This window comes from Carassius carassius, chromosome 12 (genome assembly GCF_963082965.1).
Source record: "Carassius carassius chromosome 12, fCarCar2.1, whole genome shotgun sequence".
Lineage (NCBI taxonomy): Eukaryota > Metazoa > Chordata > Actinopteri > Cypriniformes > Cyprinidae > Carassius > Carassius carassius.
In genome coordinates this window covers 3,645,721-3,662,079 of record NC_081766.1, presented here as the reverse complement: position 1 = coordinate 3,662,079, position 16,359 = coordinate 3,645,721, and the positions used below count along the sequence as shown (strand labels likewise).

At 36.2% G+C, this 16,359-nt stretch overlaps 1 protein-coding gene across 4 annotated transcripts in view; it reads left to right on the top strand.

Annotated features, from left to right (window-relative positions):
• LOC132154501 (FYVE and coiled-coil domain-containing protein 1-like) overlaps window positions 1–13,768 on the top strand; it is a 36,693-nt gene extending 22,925 nt beyond the window's left edge. For 3 of the 4 annotated variants that reach the window (XM_059563077.1, XM_059563076.1, XM_059563079.1), the window contains 15 exons: window positions 81–206; window positions 3,851–3,957; window positions 5,128–5,271; window positions 5,381–5,474; window positions 5,965–8,085; window positions 8,164–8,256; window positions 8,613–8,731; window positions 8,872–9,039; window positions 9,203–9,346; window positions 10,317–10,510; window positions 10,643–10,769; window positions 11,101–11,196; window positions 11,778–11,988; window positions 13,095–13,204; window positions 13,288–13,768. In XM_059563077.1, the coding sequence (XP_059419060.1) occupies window positions 81–206; window positions 3,851–3,957; window positions 5,128–5,271; window positions 5,381–5,474; window positions 5,965–8,085; window positions 8,164–8,256; window positions 8,613–8,731; window positions 8,872–9,039; window positions 9,203–9,346; window positions 10,317–10,510; window positions 10,643–10,769; window positions 11,101–11,196; window positions 11,778–11,988; window positions 13,095–13,204; window positions 13,288–13,366 (3,933 nt within the window). In that variant the 3' untranslated portion in view covers window positions 13,367–13,768. The remainder of the gene's footprint in view (window positions 1–80; window positions 207–3,850; window positions 3,958–5,127; window positions 5,272–5,380; window positions 5,475–5,964; window positions 8,086–8,163; window positions 8,257–8,612; window positions 8,732–8,871; window positions 9,040–9,202; window positions 9,347–10,316; window positions 10,511–10,642; window positions 10,770–11,100; window positions 11,197–11,777; window positions 11,989–13,094; window positions 13,205–13,287) is intronic. The other variant, XM_059563078.1, reaches the window with a different exon arrangement.
• The last annotated feature ends 2,591 nt before the right edge of the window (window positions 13,769–16,359 follow it).

The following is a 16,359-nucleotide window of genomic DNA, read 5'->3' as shown; positions in this document are numbered from 1 at the left end:
GGATCTCCACTTTCATATTTAACAAAACATCATGTTAAGAGTGATTGCATTGAGATTAACCTGTTGAACGCTGTGTCCAGTTTGACCAGAAAGAGAGGACCACATTTCTGGGCAGCAGGAAAGACTACTGGGACTATTTCTGTGACTGCTTGGCCAAGATTAAAGGAGCTAATGACGGCATTCGCTTTGTCAAATCAATCCCTGAGGTAATTTACCGCACGAGCCCAAAACTGTCTTCAGCAAGTGTGTGTTTGTCACCAACCTGCCTTTTCACTTCTCTTTCGCACTTTCATATTGCTTGTGTTCTGACATTTTTTACATCCGTTTTTTATTTGCACCTCTCTGGAGGGTTCAAAGCAACAAACAGTGACATTCAGCTTCAGGTTGGTCATGTGATTTATAGGTATTCGACTGGCAGTAGTGACTTTCACAAAGATCATTGAAAAGTCCACAGACAAAAGAACTGTACATTATACTGTACACTCAGGCATGTTATTCCTTTACCAAGACGGGTGGTTTTAGTGCTCATATTGTGGGAGACGAACCTCTATGTTAAAATAAGCTTTTCTTAAACTACAAAGTATTAAATAGTACTTTTAAGCTTAAGTATTAAACTTTAAATATATATATTTTTTTACATTTAGCATGCATTCCATCCCACATCATTTGTGCCACTGACAAATTGTGTAGCTTATTGAAGGTAGGTGTGTGCGATTACTTTTTTAAGTGACAAGACTCATAGACGGAGGGACCTGAGCCTTATTTTAGGACTAGAATATTATAGAGGAAAGCTGTTTTTACTTCTTTTTGGATCTTAGTCAGTAAGAAACCAACTGAACCACCCTAAAAACCACCTAGGCATCATCCACAACATGCTGATTTATCTCAGACCCACTTAAATAGATTAAAGGTGATCATTCTTTTTGTGTACTGTTCCCAACACAATCAGTTTTAGACATTAACTGGTATTACTTTAATTCATTATTAGGGCATCCTTTTTTCCTTATTTAAAGAACAACTGTTAATGCATACAAAATTCTTCAGAATTCATTTGTCACTAAAATGCAGTTTTCGAATCCAGAACAGATCCAGAAATCCAGCGTCAGTTGTAGTGTAACGTTTCCACCTGATGCTCTTTGGTCACCCACTGTAATCCTCCATCTACAGACAGAGGACATTGTTTGTTTAGATTGGCATATTACCATGCTACTTTTTCTGCATGCACTGTGTACAACACTAGGTACAGTATTCAAATTTAGTGTATACATTGAATGCAGAAATGTCCTATTATTGCATTTGCCAAAATGTGCAGCATAAAACCAGATCACACTGCACTGAATACTGTATCCCATCAGTTTTGGGAAGTTTACTTTGAAAAATGTAATAGGTTACAGGTTACAAGTTACTCTATTTAAAATGTAGTAGTAGTGTCACTTTTTCAGTTACTTTATTAAAGTAATGTAACTGATTACTTTTGATTTTTTTGATTACTAAGGTTAACGCCATGCAGGGTTAACCGTACAGTAGTGCTCAACACTGTCAGACTTTCACAACCCTTCATCACATGATTTAAGATGGTCAAAGTTGAACACATCCACCACAAAATCAGACTTTAGTACTGCCTTTTACTTTGATATTGATCTAAAGTTCAGTGCAGATTTAAAATCATAAGAAATTGTTTACTGATGCTGTTTTTGAAACCAAATCTTTGCATAACGACAGGAAACACTGCATCTAACAATGGTTTGGGGAAAAAATAGTTAATAAAAAAATCCTAATAAATAAAAGCATATACATCAGCTCAAATATGGTTATCTAATAAGCATACGTTCAAATCTGTCTCTTTGTACATGATATGACAATAGTTTTCTCAAAACAAGTAAAATGAAGTGACTCAGAGCAGTTCTAGAGATTATGTTTATGTGTTCATGTACTCATATATTGAGGCGGCATAGGCTGAACACACCGCAAGCTTCAGTAGGCCTATGTGGAGTAAAAGAAACTGCATGTCTGCGCCATTAATTTCAACAAGTGGCAGACTGGGAAAAAAAAAAAATTCAGAAGGAGAAATCTCAAACAAACAAATTGTGAAACATGTACAACCCTATTTTTTGCATGGACCTGACATATAAAAGGTTTAAATCTTTAGGTTGGGGACATGCAAAATAATTCAAAGTTCTCTCCTGAACTGCATCTTCACTCCCATTTTTCTTTTCAGTCTCCTTATTTTGGCCTGATATCTCTCTCTCATAATTCTAATACTTAAGATTTAACAAAACTATACATTCTATTGCCTACATGTCAAAATTAGTACATCACTACAATATCTTTATAGAAAAATCCTAATACTGAACATGAGTCAAGGTTTTCCCCTTATAAAAATTAACCATGCTTTTATTATAGTAAAAGTACAGTAACTATGTTATTATTTAATTTTTATTTTATTTTATTTTTTGACAAATGGATTACCATTTGTTTTTATTTTTAAATAAATTGATTTGTATATTATTCTTTAATTTGTGGCTACCATGGGTAATACAATAACCATTGTCTTTGGATTTATAGTAAAATCATGTTCATTTTCGTAAGGGTTGTGTTGTTGTCTGCCCTAGCTCCTCCTAACCCTATTATAAAATAGGATTATCTTTCTGCCAAATTACTACTGTAACATTTAAATAGATAATAATGATGTGCTTATACATTATGCTGCTGAGTGATGACTGATGGAGCAATGTGCTGCTGCTCCTTGACTAAGTTAAAAAAGACAAAACTACAATAGCATCTTTACAGATGAAACTGAGCTGCACTTGAAACCCTGAACAGTAGTTTTGTTTCTCTGCTTCACCTGTGCGCTTCCACAGTCCACTCCGGTCTCTCTCACACATTGATAACTCTGATCAGTGGAAATAATCGCTTTGGTACATTCGGCAGGCAATTATACAACAATAATATTAAAATAGCGGGCCAAATCAGCTGCCAGGCCACCGTTCTCCCGATGTCCAGTCCACGCCTGATTTCCACAGACACGCAGAACGTGCAGGATTCATATATTGTCTTTTTGCGGCTTAGTATTTACAGACACTAGTCCATATCATGTTTTCATTCAAGTGTACTGACCTGCTTTTGATTTATTCGACTGTTTCTACATCAAGGAAATTATAGGGCCGTATGTCTCAGAATAGTCAGTGCACTTTGGGAAAGAAATCAATTACATTTGTATGTGGATGTGTGTGTAAATATTAAAATGTAATCCCCTTTGTAATCTTTAACATTTTCATAAGTAACTGTAATTTAATTACACATTTTTTCCGTTACATGTAACTAGTTACTCCCCCAACACTGCCCACTATGCAGTGCACTCAGCTTGACCTTTCATTTCCAGGTGTGCCAAATCAACAGAACAGAATCAAAATCTTTTTCTTGATTCATTATTTGCTTGGAATGGCCAAAGTTTGATGTGTCTTATACTAAAAAGGAATAAAAGTGCAAAATAAGGAATTTTATATTTTAAGCATGAACTGTTTATGTTTAAGCAGATTATCTGCACATTGACCTTTGAATCAAGTTACTGCTTTCTTTCAAAACTAAAAAAACAATTGTCAGTTGTTGTTAGCTCTATTGTGATATTCACATGTGCATTGTTATTGTTTCTCATTCCATTACCATAAGAATCTTGTGGGTTTTTTGGATGTGATCAACAGATAATGAGCTGTTGTGTTGTGGTCAGACAGAAACTTGTGCAATTTATACAAAGTTATCCAGAACATATTTCATGCTCGGGTCTCATTTCAAAACATACATATATTGCTTATTTAATGCATGGCCTTTGTGTTTACCCTGTGTGATTTAGTTGAAGACTTCATTAGGGAAAGGACGGGCTTTCATCCGCTACTGTCTGGTGCACCAAAGGCTGGCAGACACTCTTCAGCAATGTCTTATAAATTACAAAACCACATGGTAATGTATTCAACAAAAATGTAAACATACTTAGTGGGAACTTGTACAGGATGATTGATTAATTACTCCAAATGCATACTGTAGCTTTATTAAAGTACACAAATCATTTGTATTTCCACTAAATGTCTAGTAAAATATGTATTATTTGATATGAACAAAAAATTTACATGAGAAGTAGTAATGATGATAGAATGTAGAAGTATGATTCTAGTATAAATAAAAGCAGTAGTACATCATGTGACCCAAGTTACTAAAAGCATACAAAAAGCATAAAAAACTTTAGTTACTGGCAATAAACGTTAAATAAAATAAAATATAGCAAATCACAAACATATTTTATTTCAGCTAGTTGCCAAGGCAACATTTCTTATTTTGATGTTGAAACTGAAAGCAAATAATTTATAAAAACTATGTAGTCATGTTTTAAAAAGCAGAACTAAACAAATAAAAATGACAAAAGCAAAACTTTTACAAAATTAACTAAAATGAACATGAAAAAAACTGCAAACGAATGAAAATATGAATAAAAACTATGATAGTATCTCCATTATAGTAAAATAACACCGATGTGATGCACGTATGCCTGAGACTAAGAATCAAACATGTAAACAACCATTTTGGTGGAAAGTGCAACCACATTTGGCTTTAAAGTGTGGTCAAAAAAATCACACTAAAACAAAGTGCTTGCACGAAAAGAGATGCATGCTCTGCTACCCATCTTTAGCAGGTTTAGAAGATTTCAGCAAATTAGTCCACAGTAAATTGCCAATAATCAATTTTTATAGTAATTTTTTAATTTATTTTGCACATGACACAACATAGTCATTTGAATAGAGAATGTTAATGCATTAGTGCAAAGCTGCTCTTTATTTAAAAGACCTGAAAATGTTTATTCAGAACAAACTCATTCACACATTAATTTCTCTTCCTTCACCCACTTTCACTTCTCTGAAATAAGAAACTTCTTGTCTCAAAGTAGCATGCAAACATGTCAGCTATTTTAATTGTAATACTGACAACACAGTTGTCCAAATTCCAGTGTTTTTTTATGGTACAAAAGGAAAGCTAAATTTGTAGAGCTGCACAGGGTGTAACATCTATGAGAAACAAGCATTCTGAGAACTCCAGTCTTGTTTATGAGTGGTAATGATTTTTGTTTGTCATTCACAGTGAGTGGTATTATGAACGCAGTCCCTTCCTGAAGTCCCATCTGAACACTGATATCATCAACCACCTTTATGAACTTAATGAGGTCCAGTTTGATGTAGCATCCCGAGGTCACGACCTTGACTCTGACTGGCCCACTTTTGCAAGGTAATTCATGAGGATTCAACACATGGATTTCACAATAGTAAAGTTACTGTTTCAACACATTAAGACTGTAAGAAATGACATGATTTTTATGTGCATTTCACACATACAGAAAGACTCTAGGATCAGCTATCTCACCCGCCCATGTGTGGAAACCACCCAGTCGCTGCTCTAGTGTGAACAGTCTGGTTAACAGTTACTCACAGGTTTCATAACATTAGAAACACCTTTGACTTTAGAAAATTCATTGTGATCACTTCATATACTCATAATCTCTGGTTCTGTACCTAATATTTAATATCCATGAATAGAGATTGGCAGTATCAATTCATTTATACAGTTTTTGTTAAAATGTAAATATGCGTGTTGTCGTTTCTAGCTTTAAAAAGGAATGTTGCATTATTCAGTTACCCCTAAACAATCACTAAAACCCCAGAATAAAGCAGTTTTATATCATTATTATATAGTTGGATGGATGGATGCATAGATAGATAGATAGATAGATAGATAGATAGATAGATAGATAGATAGATAGATAGATAGATAGATAGATAGATAGATAGATAGATAGATCTTTTAATAATCATCTTTTATTTTTATGTTTTCATTTAAATTTTATATTGTTTTAGTGATTTACATGCATTTTGATTCACATATTCACTTTCGATTAATTTCAACCATTTTTCTCTCATGAAGCAAGTTCAGGAGTTTCTTCCAGGCCAAGATTTCGGCTCCAGTCTTCTAGGTGATCTGGGGGAATTAGGTGAGTTGTCCTGTAGTGCTTCTGAGGACCTGCGCATTGAGCTTGACCAGTCAGAGTTAAAACAACAAGAGCTCCAAGAGAAGATCCAGCAACTCACCAGTGAAGCAGCTGATCTGAGGGCCGTCATCAAAGACCAGCAGGAACAACTCTTGGCTAAAGGTCCTAATCAAGAGAAAGAAGAAGAGCAGCAGGTGGTGAAAGCTGTTAGAGAGTGCACAGATCGCCTCCATACCACCACACAGGGGCTGGAGGCTCTACAGAATTCAGAACGCAACCTAGAAGCCAAATTGAGAATTGCAGAGAACAGGAACATGGAGTTGGTGTCAAATCTTGACGGAGCTCTGAACGAAAAAGGACAGCAGGCTGCCAACTACTGCGACTCGGCCTTGAAGATCCAAGAGCTCCTGACTAAGCTAAAGGAGGCAGAGGAAGAAAGAATTGAGGGTAAACGAGAAAGCGAAGACCAGGTAAAACTAGCTGAGAGACTTACCCTGGAGCTGATGCTTCAGGAGGAGAAACTTAAGGAGATTGAAGGCAAACTAGACACATGTAGAGTGTCTGCCGACAAAGAACGAACAACTGCAATGCAGCAGGCTGATGAGCTGCAGATGACCATCAACCGCCTTCAGGGAGCACTATCTGTGAAGGAGCGGGAAACAGGGAACCTACGGACTCAGCTGCAGGATGTACAGAGAGCACTGGAGGCCAAGGAAGGTCAACTGGAGGAGCACAAGAAAAGGACAGAAGAGGAGCTACAACACAAAAGTGTACTTGAGGAACAACTTAATGGAAAGATGACTGAGTTGTCCAGCATAACCCAGAAGATCCGGCAACTGGAGAATCTCAACCAGCGGTTGACTGCGGAGAGTCAGTGCTTCCAAAAGCAAGCCAAGACACTGGAAGAGTACAAGAACCAGTGCAAAGGTTTGATGGAAATCAATGGCAAGCTGATCCAGACTGTGAAAAGAAATGAGGAGAGCGGCAAGGAGTTGGTGCAAACCAAAAACGCCCTAGAGAGGGAACTGATTGACACACAGGCCTCTGAGAGACAACTAAGAACCAGATTGGAGTTGGCTGGACTGACAATGGAGAACCAAAATCTTGAGGAGTGCATCCAGAATGGCCAGATGAACAGCGAGAAAACTGAGATTGAACAACTTGGGGAGAAGAGTATATCTAGGTTGGAAAAAATCAATGAGAGTGCTGCAGTTCCACAGGAGAACAAGACGACAACTTCTAGACACCTACAAGAGGACAGTGAATCCTCAAGGGCTGATAATGGAGAATCCACTTCCAGGTTGGCTCTGGCTGAGGCCCAACTTGAGCTGAACATGAAGGAGGTTTCCAGACTCCAGGAAGAAGTCAAGGAGCTCAGGGCGCAGCTATTGGTGAGCTCAGAGAAGAGGATGAAGATCCAGGCTCTGCAGGAAGTGACCGAAGCCTCCAGAGAGGATCTCCGGGCTCAGACGGAGCAACTAAAGTCCCAGGTCGAACAGCTAAACCATAGGCATGTGGAGGAACTGCTTCGTTGTCGGGAAAGAGAGGACGCTCTGGTAAAGGAGAGGGATATGGAGGCTCGCGTGCGGGTAGATATCCAAACAAACCTAACTGAAATGAGGGAAGAGCTTCACAAGTTGAAGAAGCAGAACAGCACGCTTGCGCTTAAGAATGGAGAGCCTCATGAGGTCTTACACAGTACCAACACTGAGACCGCCAAGCTTGGAGTTGACGTTTGCATGCTGACGGGGCAGAACCAGGAGGCTCAGTTGAGATGGGAAGTGCTTTCTACCAAACTGCAGGAGCTACAGATGGAGGCACAGGAGGAGGTGGAAACTCTAAGTGATACGATGGAGGCCTTGAGAAAAGATAATGTAAGACTCCAAGAGCAGCTGAAGCAGACTGATGGACTCCCAGAAGCTATGCAGAAGTTGCAGGGGAGGCTTGAACAGGTGGAAGAGGAAGCTAAAAGCGTCCAAGGGACACGACAGAGAGAAGTGGACACACTGAGGTCCCAGTTGAGCGATGAGGCTGCGCACCATCAAAATCAAGTGCAGGTAATTAAAGTAAAAATTCTCAAAGATGTTGATTTTTTTTTTGTTTTGTTCAGGCTGTTTTTAAATGTCTTTCTGAAGAGTCTGAATGAGCAACTTGATGCATTACGGAAGAGGCTGGACAACGAAGTTGAGAAAGTCTCAAGTCTTGAGTCCAAAGTTTTGGAGCTTGAGGTTGGTATCTTGATCGTATTATCTTTCACATTACTTGCTGTTTCATTACCTAGGATAAACAATAAAGTTCACAAGCCTGTGAATGAATAAAAGCTGTTCTATATTAATGGACTGAAGAGTTTGTTATAATTTTGGTAACTTACTTTTAGGGGCCTTTCATTAAGAACATGTTTTTACTTTCCACTGCAGTGCTTTTTAATTGTAAATTAAATATGATATTGACATTGTTCCATATCAAGTATTTGGCATGTTGAGGTGGCTAAATATTACCAGCCCTAATTATTCAGATTAAAAGTCTTTTAAATGCAAGAAAAATCAACAAGTTTTTGCATCCGTGTGTTTTTTTTGTTTAAAAGTCTGCCAACAGCAATTACAGTCAGCTGATTGAAAAGAAAGATACACTCATTGGTGATTCTGAGATTATTATATATCAGAAAGAGGAACAGATAAAAATTCTCAGAGTGGACTTAACAAGGTAAGAGATTTCTGTACTGCTTTTATGGTAGTTAATACATTAAAATATATATATATGAAGAAAAATAGCCTATAACACTTTCTACTAGTTGTTTTGAATGTCTGCTGGCCGGATTCTTGTTTTTTTTTTTTTTTTGTCAGAGCTGAGGAGGAACTGGTTCTTGCAAAGCAGTCTTGTAATGAACTGGGCGTGAACTTAAGCAGAAGTACGATGGAGAAGCAAGCCATTGAACTGAAGTTGTCTGCTGAGATAGATGACCTTTATCGTACCAAAAAGAATCTAGAAGAGAGGCTCATTGAGCTCATAAGGTGACTTATATACTGTAGTTACCTACCATATTTTTTTCCACTTAAATGTTTATCTAGAACATCAGAATAGATGTTCCCTACAAGCCAAAGAAATGCATTTGAAAATTCCTATCTGCTGAGTTGTTGCAAGCTGTTCTTCATAGAACTCTGCCACCCCCTGTAGGGACAAAGATGCTTTATGGCAGAAGTCTGATGCACTGGAGTTTGAACAAAAACAGAGGACTGAGGAACAAACAGAAAGAGATGTCACATACTGTCTGAGCTGCCACAACCACTTCAGCTGGATGCTGCGCAAACATAGTTGCAGGTCAGGGGTAAAGCTTTAAGGGGAAATGGAATTTTTGGCAAATCGCGTTTTTCTGGCTTTCAGTTGCTAGATGCATTGAAATACAATTTTGGCATATTGAGACCTTATTTTACCCTAGAAATTGCCAGTGACAGTTAATTCTGTGCCAGCTGTGTTTGACACAGAATGTCACAGTTTCTTATATTCACACAGTAATGTCCATGATAAGAGTGTCCTCTGATTTTGTAGTTGCTATTGTAAACCTTCAGTATACTTGTACAACCCCTTACTTGCTATGACCGGTAAATCATCCAACTTGTTTTTAATTACGAAACATTTTCATGCAACATAATATTTACAAATATTTGTAATATAATATTTTAGAAATATTACCATTTTTGTTCAAATTACAATATTTGCTCTATTTTAATTTTTGTTGTATGTAGGCATTAAAGCATAATAATTGTCATTGTATCATTAAAAATTTGTAACTACAGTATCCAAAAGTGAAAGTGAAAGTAACGTGACATGTGGCCAAGTATGGTGACCCATACTCAGAATTAGTGCCTTTGCATTTATCTCATCCAAAGTGCACAGACACAGCAGTGAACACACACACACACCGTGAACACACACCCGGAGTCTTCCTCTAACCATTAGGCCACGACTTCCCTATTTTGGGGTTATTAAGAAGATTTTGAAAGAAGGCTGCATTTATTTAGTCAGAAATACAGTAAATACTGTAATAAATGTCATTTATTCCTGTGTTGAAAAGCTGAGTTTTCAGCATCATTACTCCAGTCTTCAGTGTCACATGAGCCTTCACAAATCATTCTAATATGCTGATTTGCTGCTCAAGAAACATTTCTGATTATTATCAGTGTTGGAAACAGTTGTGCTGCTTTTGTATTTTTGTGAAAACGGTGCTATTTTCTTTGATGAATAGAAAGTTCAAAATAATAACTTTTGTATTTTCCATATTTTTTAATAGGTCCTGTGGTCGCCCATTCTGTTACTACTGCCTCAGTCATGATGCAGGTGTCCACCAGGGCAGCAGCAGTGTGCGCTGTTGTAAGGACTGCTTCAGTCAGCGCCGTCCTGGACATGCGGATCTGGGTAGTCCTGTAAGTTCAGCCCACAGCCCAATATCAAGCCCTACACGGACCAGCACGCCTGGTGTCCCAGGTAAGTGGTATCCATCCATGTGATTTAATATGGACTGTGAATTAATTGTTTAATGCCTTAAATGTAAAAGTATGATCTTTCTTCAGATAATGGGTTGTAATTCTGTGTGTAATATGAATGTTGTCCTCACAGGGGAACTGAAGTCCCCTCGACCAGATGACACAGCATATGACATCATCACAGAAGAGGAGGTGAACTGTGTCCACGAAAGCGACTCATTATACTACACCACTGTGCTGCCCACAGAGACACAACAGCTGTGAGACACACACACACAACTGTCTTGTTAGCCCAGATTCTCTGCACTAAACACAATGCATTGAATTGGTGCAAAATTGAATTTGCTCCTGCTGAGCTGAACTCAGTTTCATTATTGGATTTATTTCATTCATCAGAGCAAATTTGACAGGAACACATGGTGCCTGCCAGTGTGTTTTAATGGACCACTAAGTAAACATAATAGTGAAACTTGCTGGTTTTGTTTCAGTTTCATTTTATCACTTACGTGAAGTGTGCTATTTTTTAGATTGTGGTTAGATAAGTTTATGACAGGAAATGACATGTACGTGCATATACTGTATGTCTCGCAGAAGCAGCAGTGACATCACCAGCACAGAAGATTCAGATGAGCTGATTGGCTCAGTTCAGGATGCTGAGATTTGTCTGCTGAAATCTGGAGAGATGATGTGAGTCAGACACATCGCTTATGATGGGTCCTGATTCCGTTTTGATCTTTGCACAATTATTGTTATTAATTATTATTATTAAAATGATTAGTATTGGTGCAAAATTAATAAATCTAGTGTTTTCTTTCGTTCACATGACAGTGAGTGAGACACATAACGCATATATTCATATATACACTCATGTACTCATAATAATAATAATTATTAGTAGTAGTAGTATTAATGTTGCTGTTGTTAAAAATAAATAAATCTAGTATTGCAATAGCATTCCAATGATTGTGCATGAAAAAAAAACACTCTTGATTGATCCTGATGTGCTAATGATTTTTGATTATAATTATAAGCATTAGTATTTCTGCAAAATAAATTAAAATAAATTCGGTATTACAATATTTATTAATTCCCATGACTATTAGTTAGACACACAACGCTCATGATGGATCCTGACAGCCTTAAGATTTTTGTGTAATTACTATTATTATTTATAATAATAAATATAATTATTATTGTTGTTGTTAATAATATTGTTGAATGGCAATATTTATTAATGTCTATGACCAGCATTGTGTTTTGTTTCACAGGCTGTCTGTGCCGTTCAGTGTGGAGGACTTGGTTCAGTTTGGCGATAAGTCCAGAGAACTCTTCATCAGGTCCAGCTGCTACAGTCTCATTCTCATAACCGCTGCACATCCGGGTCCTACGATCAGCTGGGTCTTCTCTTCTGAGCCCAAGAGCATTGCCTTCAGTGTGGTGTTCAGAGAGAAACTAGATACTCCTTTAGAACAGGCCAAGGTAACATACGCATGACATGTGGTGCTGTCACGCTTGCAGCTTTTGCCATAAATTCATCAGCATTTCTCATTTTATTGGTCCATGTGCCAGAGTGCTAGCTTATGTCACACTGCTGCTGTCCAGCCAATTTAAATCTGCTTAGATTTAAGTTGATTATGTTAGCTCTCTATTAGTAGTATTCTAATCAAAAATTTAGTTTGTTGATGTTTTAACTATGTATATTTATACAAATTAATGTATTTTATTATATGCTGTAAATAACACATCATGTGAAAAAACCAAAACAACATTTCTCTTTTTGTTTTTTGATTGTAGTTAGTTTACAGTTATCATGATACTGAAGTTACTGCCCATAATCATATAAAACCTTCCTAGAATTTAGTGATTTCAGTGTTAGGTAATAAAAAAAAAATTATTCCTCCAAATTTTTTGTATTAAATTATATTAGGCAGATCCATTCAAGCTACACTGCGGGTCAAAAGTTTGTCCGATTTTATGGAATTAACTTATTAAAGATTACTAAATTATTTTTATTCAGCAATAATGCATTAAATTGATAAAAAGTGAAGTCATTCATAAGATTGTAAAATATTTCAATTTCATAAAAATGTTCTTTTGAACTTTTGAACACTATAAAAGAATCCTGAAAAGATTAAGCAGCGCTGTTCAACACTGATAAATCATGTTAGAATGATTTCTGAAGGATCATGTGACACTGAAGACCGGAGTTATGATGCTGAAAAATTGCTTTGCATCACAGGAATAAATTACATTTTAAAATATATTCAAATAGAAAACACTTACTTTAAATTGTTATTATATTTCAGAATTTTAAGGTTTCTTTTTTCTGTCATTTCATGTTTCACACACTAAACAAAATTTGTCCTCCGGACCAGCAGTGTGTTAGGTTTCTGTACGCTGCTGGTCCTGAGGATAAATTTGGTTTCATGTGTGAAGCATGAAATGACAATAAATAAGCTTTGACCCTTGAAATGAATGCATCCCTTGCTATATAACCTGTTAACGTGTTTAGAAGATGGTGATGATGTCTGGACAGCCTTAGTGTAATAACGAATGGATCCTCAAACCTGGTTCTTCTTTTTCAGGTTGTGATCCCTCTGACGAGATGTAACTCACATAAGGAAACAATTCAGGGTCAGTTGAAGATCAGAAACCCTGGAGAATATACTCTCATATTTGACAACTCCTTCTCCAGGTTCGTATTGAGATCCTTTAATTCCTCCAGCAGATCTTCTGTCGATCTCTCGGTTCATGTTTTGCTGTTCTTCCTGTTTGTAGGTTCCTCTCAAAGAAAGTGCTGTACAAGCTGAATATAGAGAAGCCAGAGGTCAGCAGTGGAAGTGATTGTTCTTCTTAGGAAAATGAATCATGCACAATTCTGTCTGAGACAAAAAAAAAGACTTAATGCTCCCAAGCTAAAAATGTTTTATGCAAAATAATAATTTCTTATTTTTGCTCTTTTGAATTTGGGGTGAAAAACAACCTGGACATATTGTGAGATTCACCCTCTATGTAATTCATAATTTTTACACCCTCTTGGCAAACTATATAGCCAGAATGGTACAATAACTCTGACATACTTATCAAGGGAATGGATAGCAAAAAAAACTCAATGAAGGGAATTCCCCTGAAATTTGGCATGATCAGTAGTAAAACAGATGAAAATAGATGGTTTTTATAACAGATTATGCACTACAGAATGTGTTTTGAAATGAAATAAGTGATGTAGAAATGAACGAAATGCTTATTCGTCAGATTACTCACAGCGACATCAATCAGTTTCTTTAATAACTTTTAAACTGATATAAATGGATAATAATTATATATATCGGCATTACTTGCATTATAATATGGGCATCGTAGGTCTTTTTCAAAGCTTTATAAGTCGGCTACCCCACAAACACACAATACATACTTGTTACTTACATACATATACACACACATATTTATTTCTATTTAGCCATATTTTACTTAAAATAATATTATTTAATTTAGTTGCCAATCAGCGTTAACTCTATATAATTATTGTAGTGTAATTGAGCTACTATTGTAATGTATTCATATTTTGAATTAGTTTTTATTTTTCTGTTTTCATTTTAATTTGAGTTCAAGTCTTAGTAAATTTGTTGTTGTTGTTGTTTTTTTTAAATAAGTTTTAATATAATTTTTATTTTTGTAAAACTTAATTTAATTAACATTTTACATTTTGAAAGTTTTTAAATAGATAAATGTTATTTTGGAGTTTATCTGAAATAATCTTTATATACTGTATACATACATACATACATATATATATATATATATATATATATATATATATATATATATATATATATATATATATATATATATATATATATATATATATATATATATATATATAATTATATATAAACATAATAAGATAAAACATTTTAATATGATAATGTTTTATGGTTTTAGTTCATATAGGTCATCTAGTGTTTCATCTAATATTTACATTTTATTTTCTTTAAACTTTATTCCAACGGAAAAAAAAATACAGTTGTAAATTTAGTTCACATTAACAATGCTCATTATGTGTAATATTTTAGAACAAAGCACTGAAGTCACAGACCACCAGTACCCCTTAAGCATAGTAAAATAACACTCTCTCGTGACATTGCCATCTGCTCCAGGAACTGTGATGAGCTCGGTCTCTGTGCATGCGTCCACTAAGGATATTGATTATTCCCTGCCAGGGCTGCATGCAGTCATGCTCAGATGCCGGTTGCCCGTGGTTACGGCTGCGCTGCAGAGGGCGAGCTCCGCTGAGATCACCGTGAAGTCCATCTGAGCACAGCGTGTTTGTGCTGCAGAGTCCAGACCGTTTCCCAAGGTTAATGAACCCATTGTAAATCAGATCACATCCTGTGACCGGCCTGAAATGATCAGAGATTTACTCACATACAGGGAGAGCGAGAGAGAGAGAGAGAGCTGGGGGAGGGGGTGTACAGAAATGTGAGTTGAATATCAAATCCTAGATCACACAGATATACACCCACGAGCCTGCAATTACATATTCAGGGTTCGGGGGGAAACCAATGTGATTATTTAAGAAACTACCTTTAAGAAAATGCATATTGGTTTTTCAACAAGTAATCTGAATCAGTGACAGTGTTCATAATGAATTTTTGCCATCCTACTCACACTATTGCTGCAGTATTTAGTAGCTATGTATATTACATATACCAGCTGGCATTTCAACATTTATTTATGGATAAATCACTGTGGAACTGTTTCTGTTTTGCTAAGTGATTCACTGTTAATCTATTTTTTATTGTTTGTAGAGCTGGGTTTAAAATGCTGATTTCTTGGTTTTAATCGATTCTCATTTTGGTAAACCAATATTGATACTTAAATCCCCAAAATCAATCCTTTAGTTCATGCTGTTTTTAGTTTACTTAACTTTATTTGTAGCGTGCATCCCATCCAATTAATCGCAGTATGCTTTGTACTTTGCTACTTTTGATGTAAAACAGAATCTCTGCTTTCAAATTCTATTTTATTACAAAGTTCAAACGTTTTGGCATTTTAAACTAAGCTGGCTGCTAGCCGCATTATCGAATTGCATAGACATCGGAATCAAATCACAAGCTTATGAATCAAAATAGCCATAATCAGCCCAAGCTGTTTCCATATTTTTCATAGTAATCTTCTTAAAATGTCAACGTTAATTCTTAAGTCGTCTGTAACTTTCATACAAGCATTTGGCATTAAACTACTTTCAGGATCAGTCCGGTGCCTACTGGGATAATATGCAAATGTTCAGCATGCACAGAGATGACTTACAACATTTACAAAAATGCATTTGCTAAAAATGAGAATACTGTTTTACCATTTCCCACAATGCAATGCATGTAATTTATTCAATGGATCCTAAATGATCGCTATAGATTTGGACACATCTTGTGTAGGCCTACTTTAAGTCCTGTCCATCCAGTGTTTCCTAGAATGGAATACTGCACATTATGAATACTATACATTTAGTAGTAGGCCTATGCAATGTTGTCACGTGACCTCCATTAAACTCTTGAAAATAAATACATCTGATGATGTACATTTTTATTTTTAGTCAAATCTGGCAGTACAATCAAATAAGTCAAGAAAGATTTACACCAGAGCAGAGTGCATCATGGGATATAATGTTGTACTGCAGAAATCGTATAATTACTACAACAGTATACTATTTATTTCAAGTTAGCTAATGTGTTCCCAGTCGTATTGGTCATATATTCAGTGGACGGCATTCTTGTGCACTCGTTGTTAGCTGACTGAAGTGGCTCACACTCCTCAAGCGTGTCCACAATGGCTCTGAAATATAAATAACAC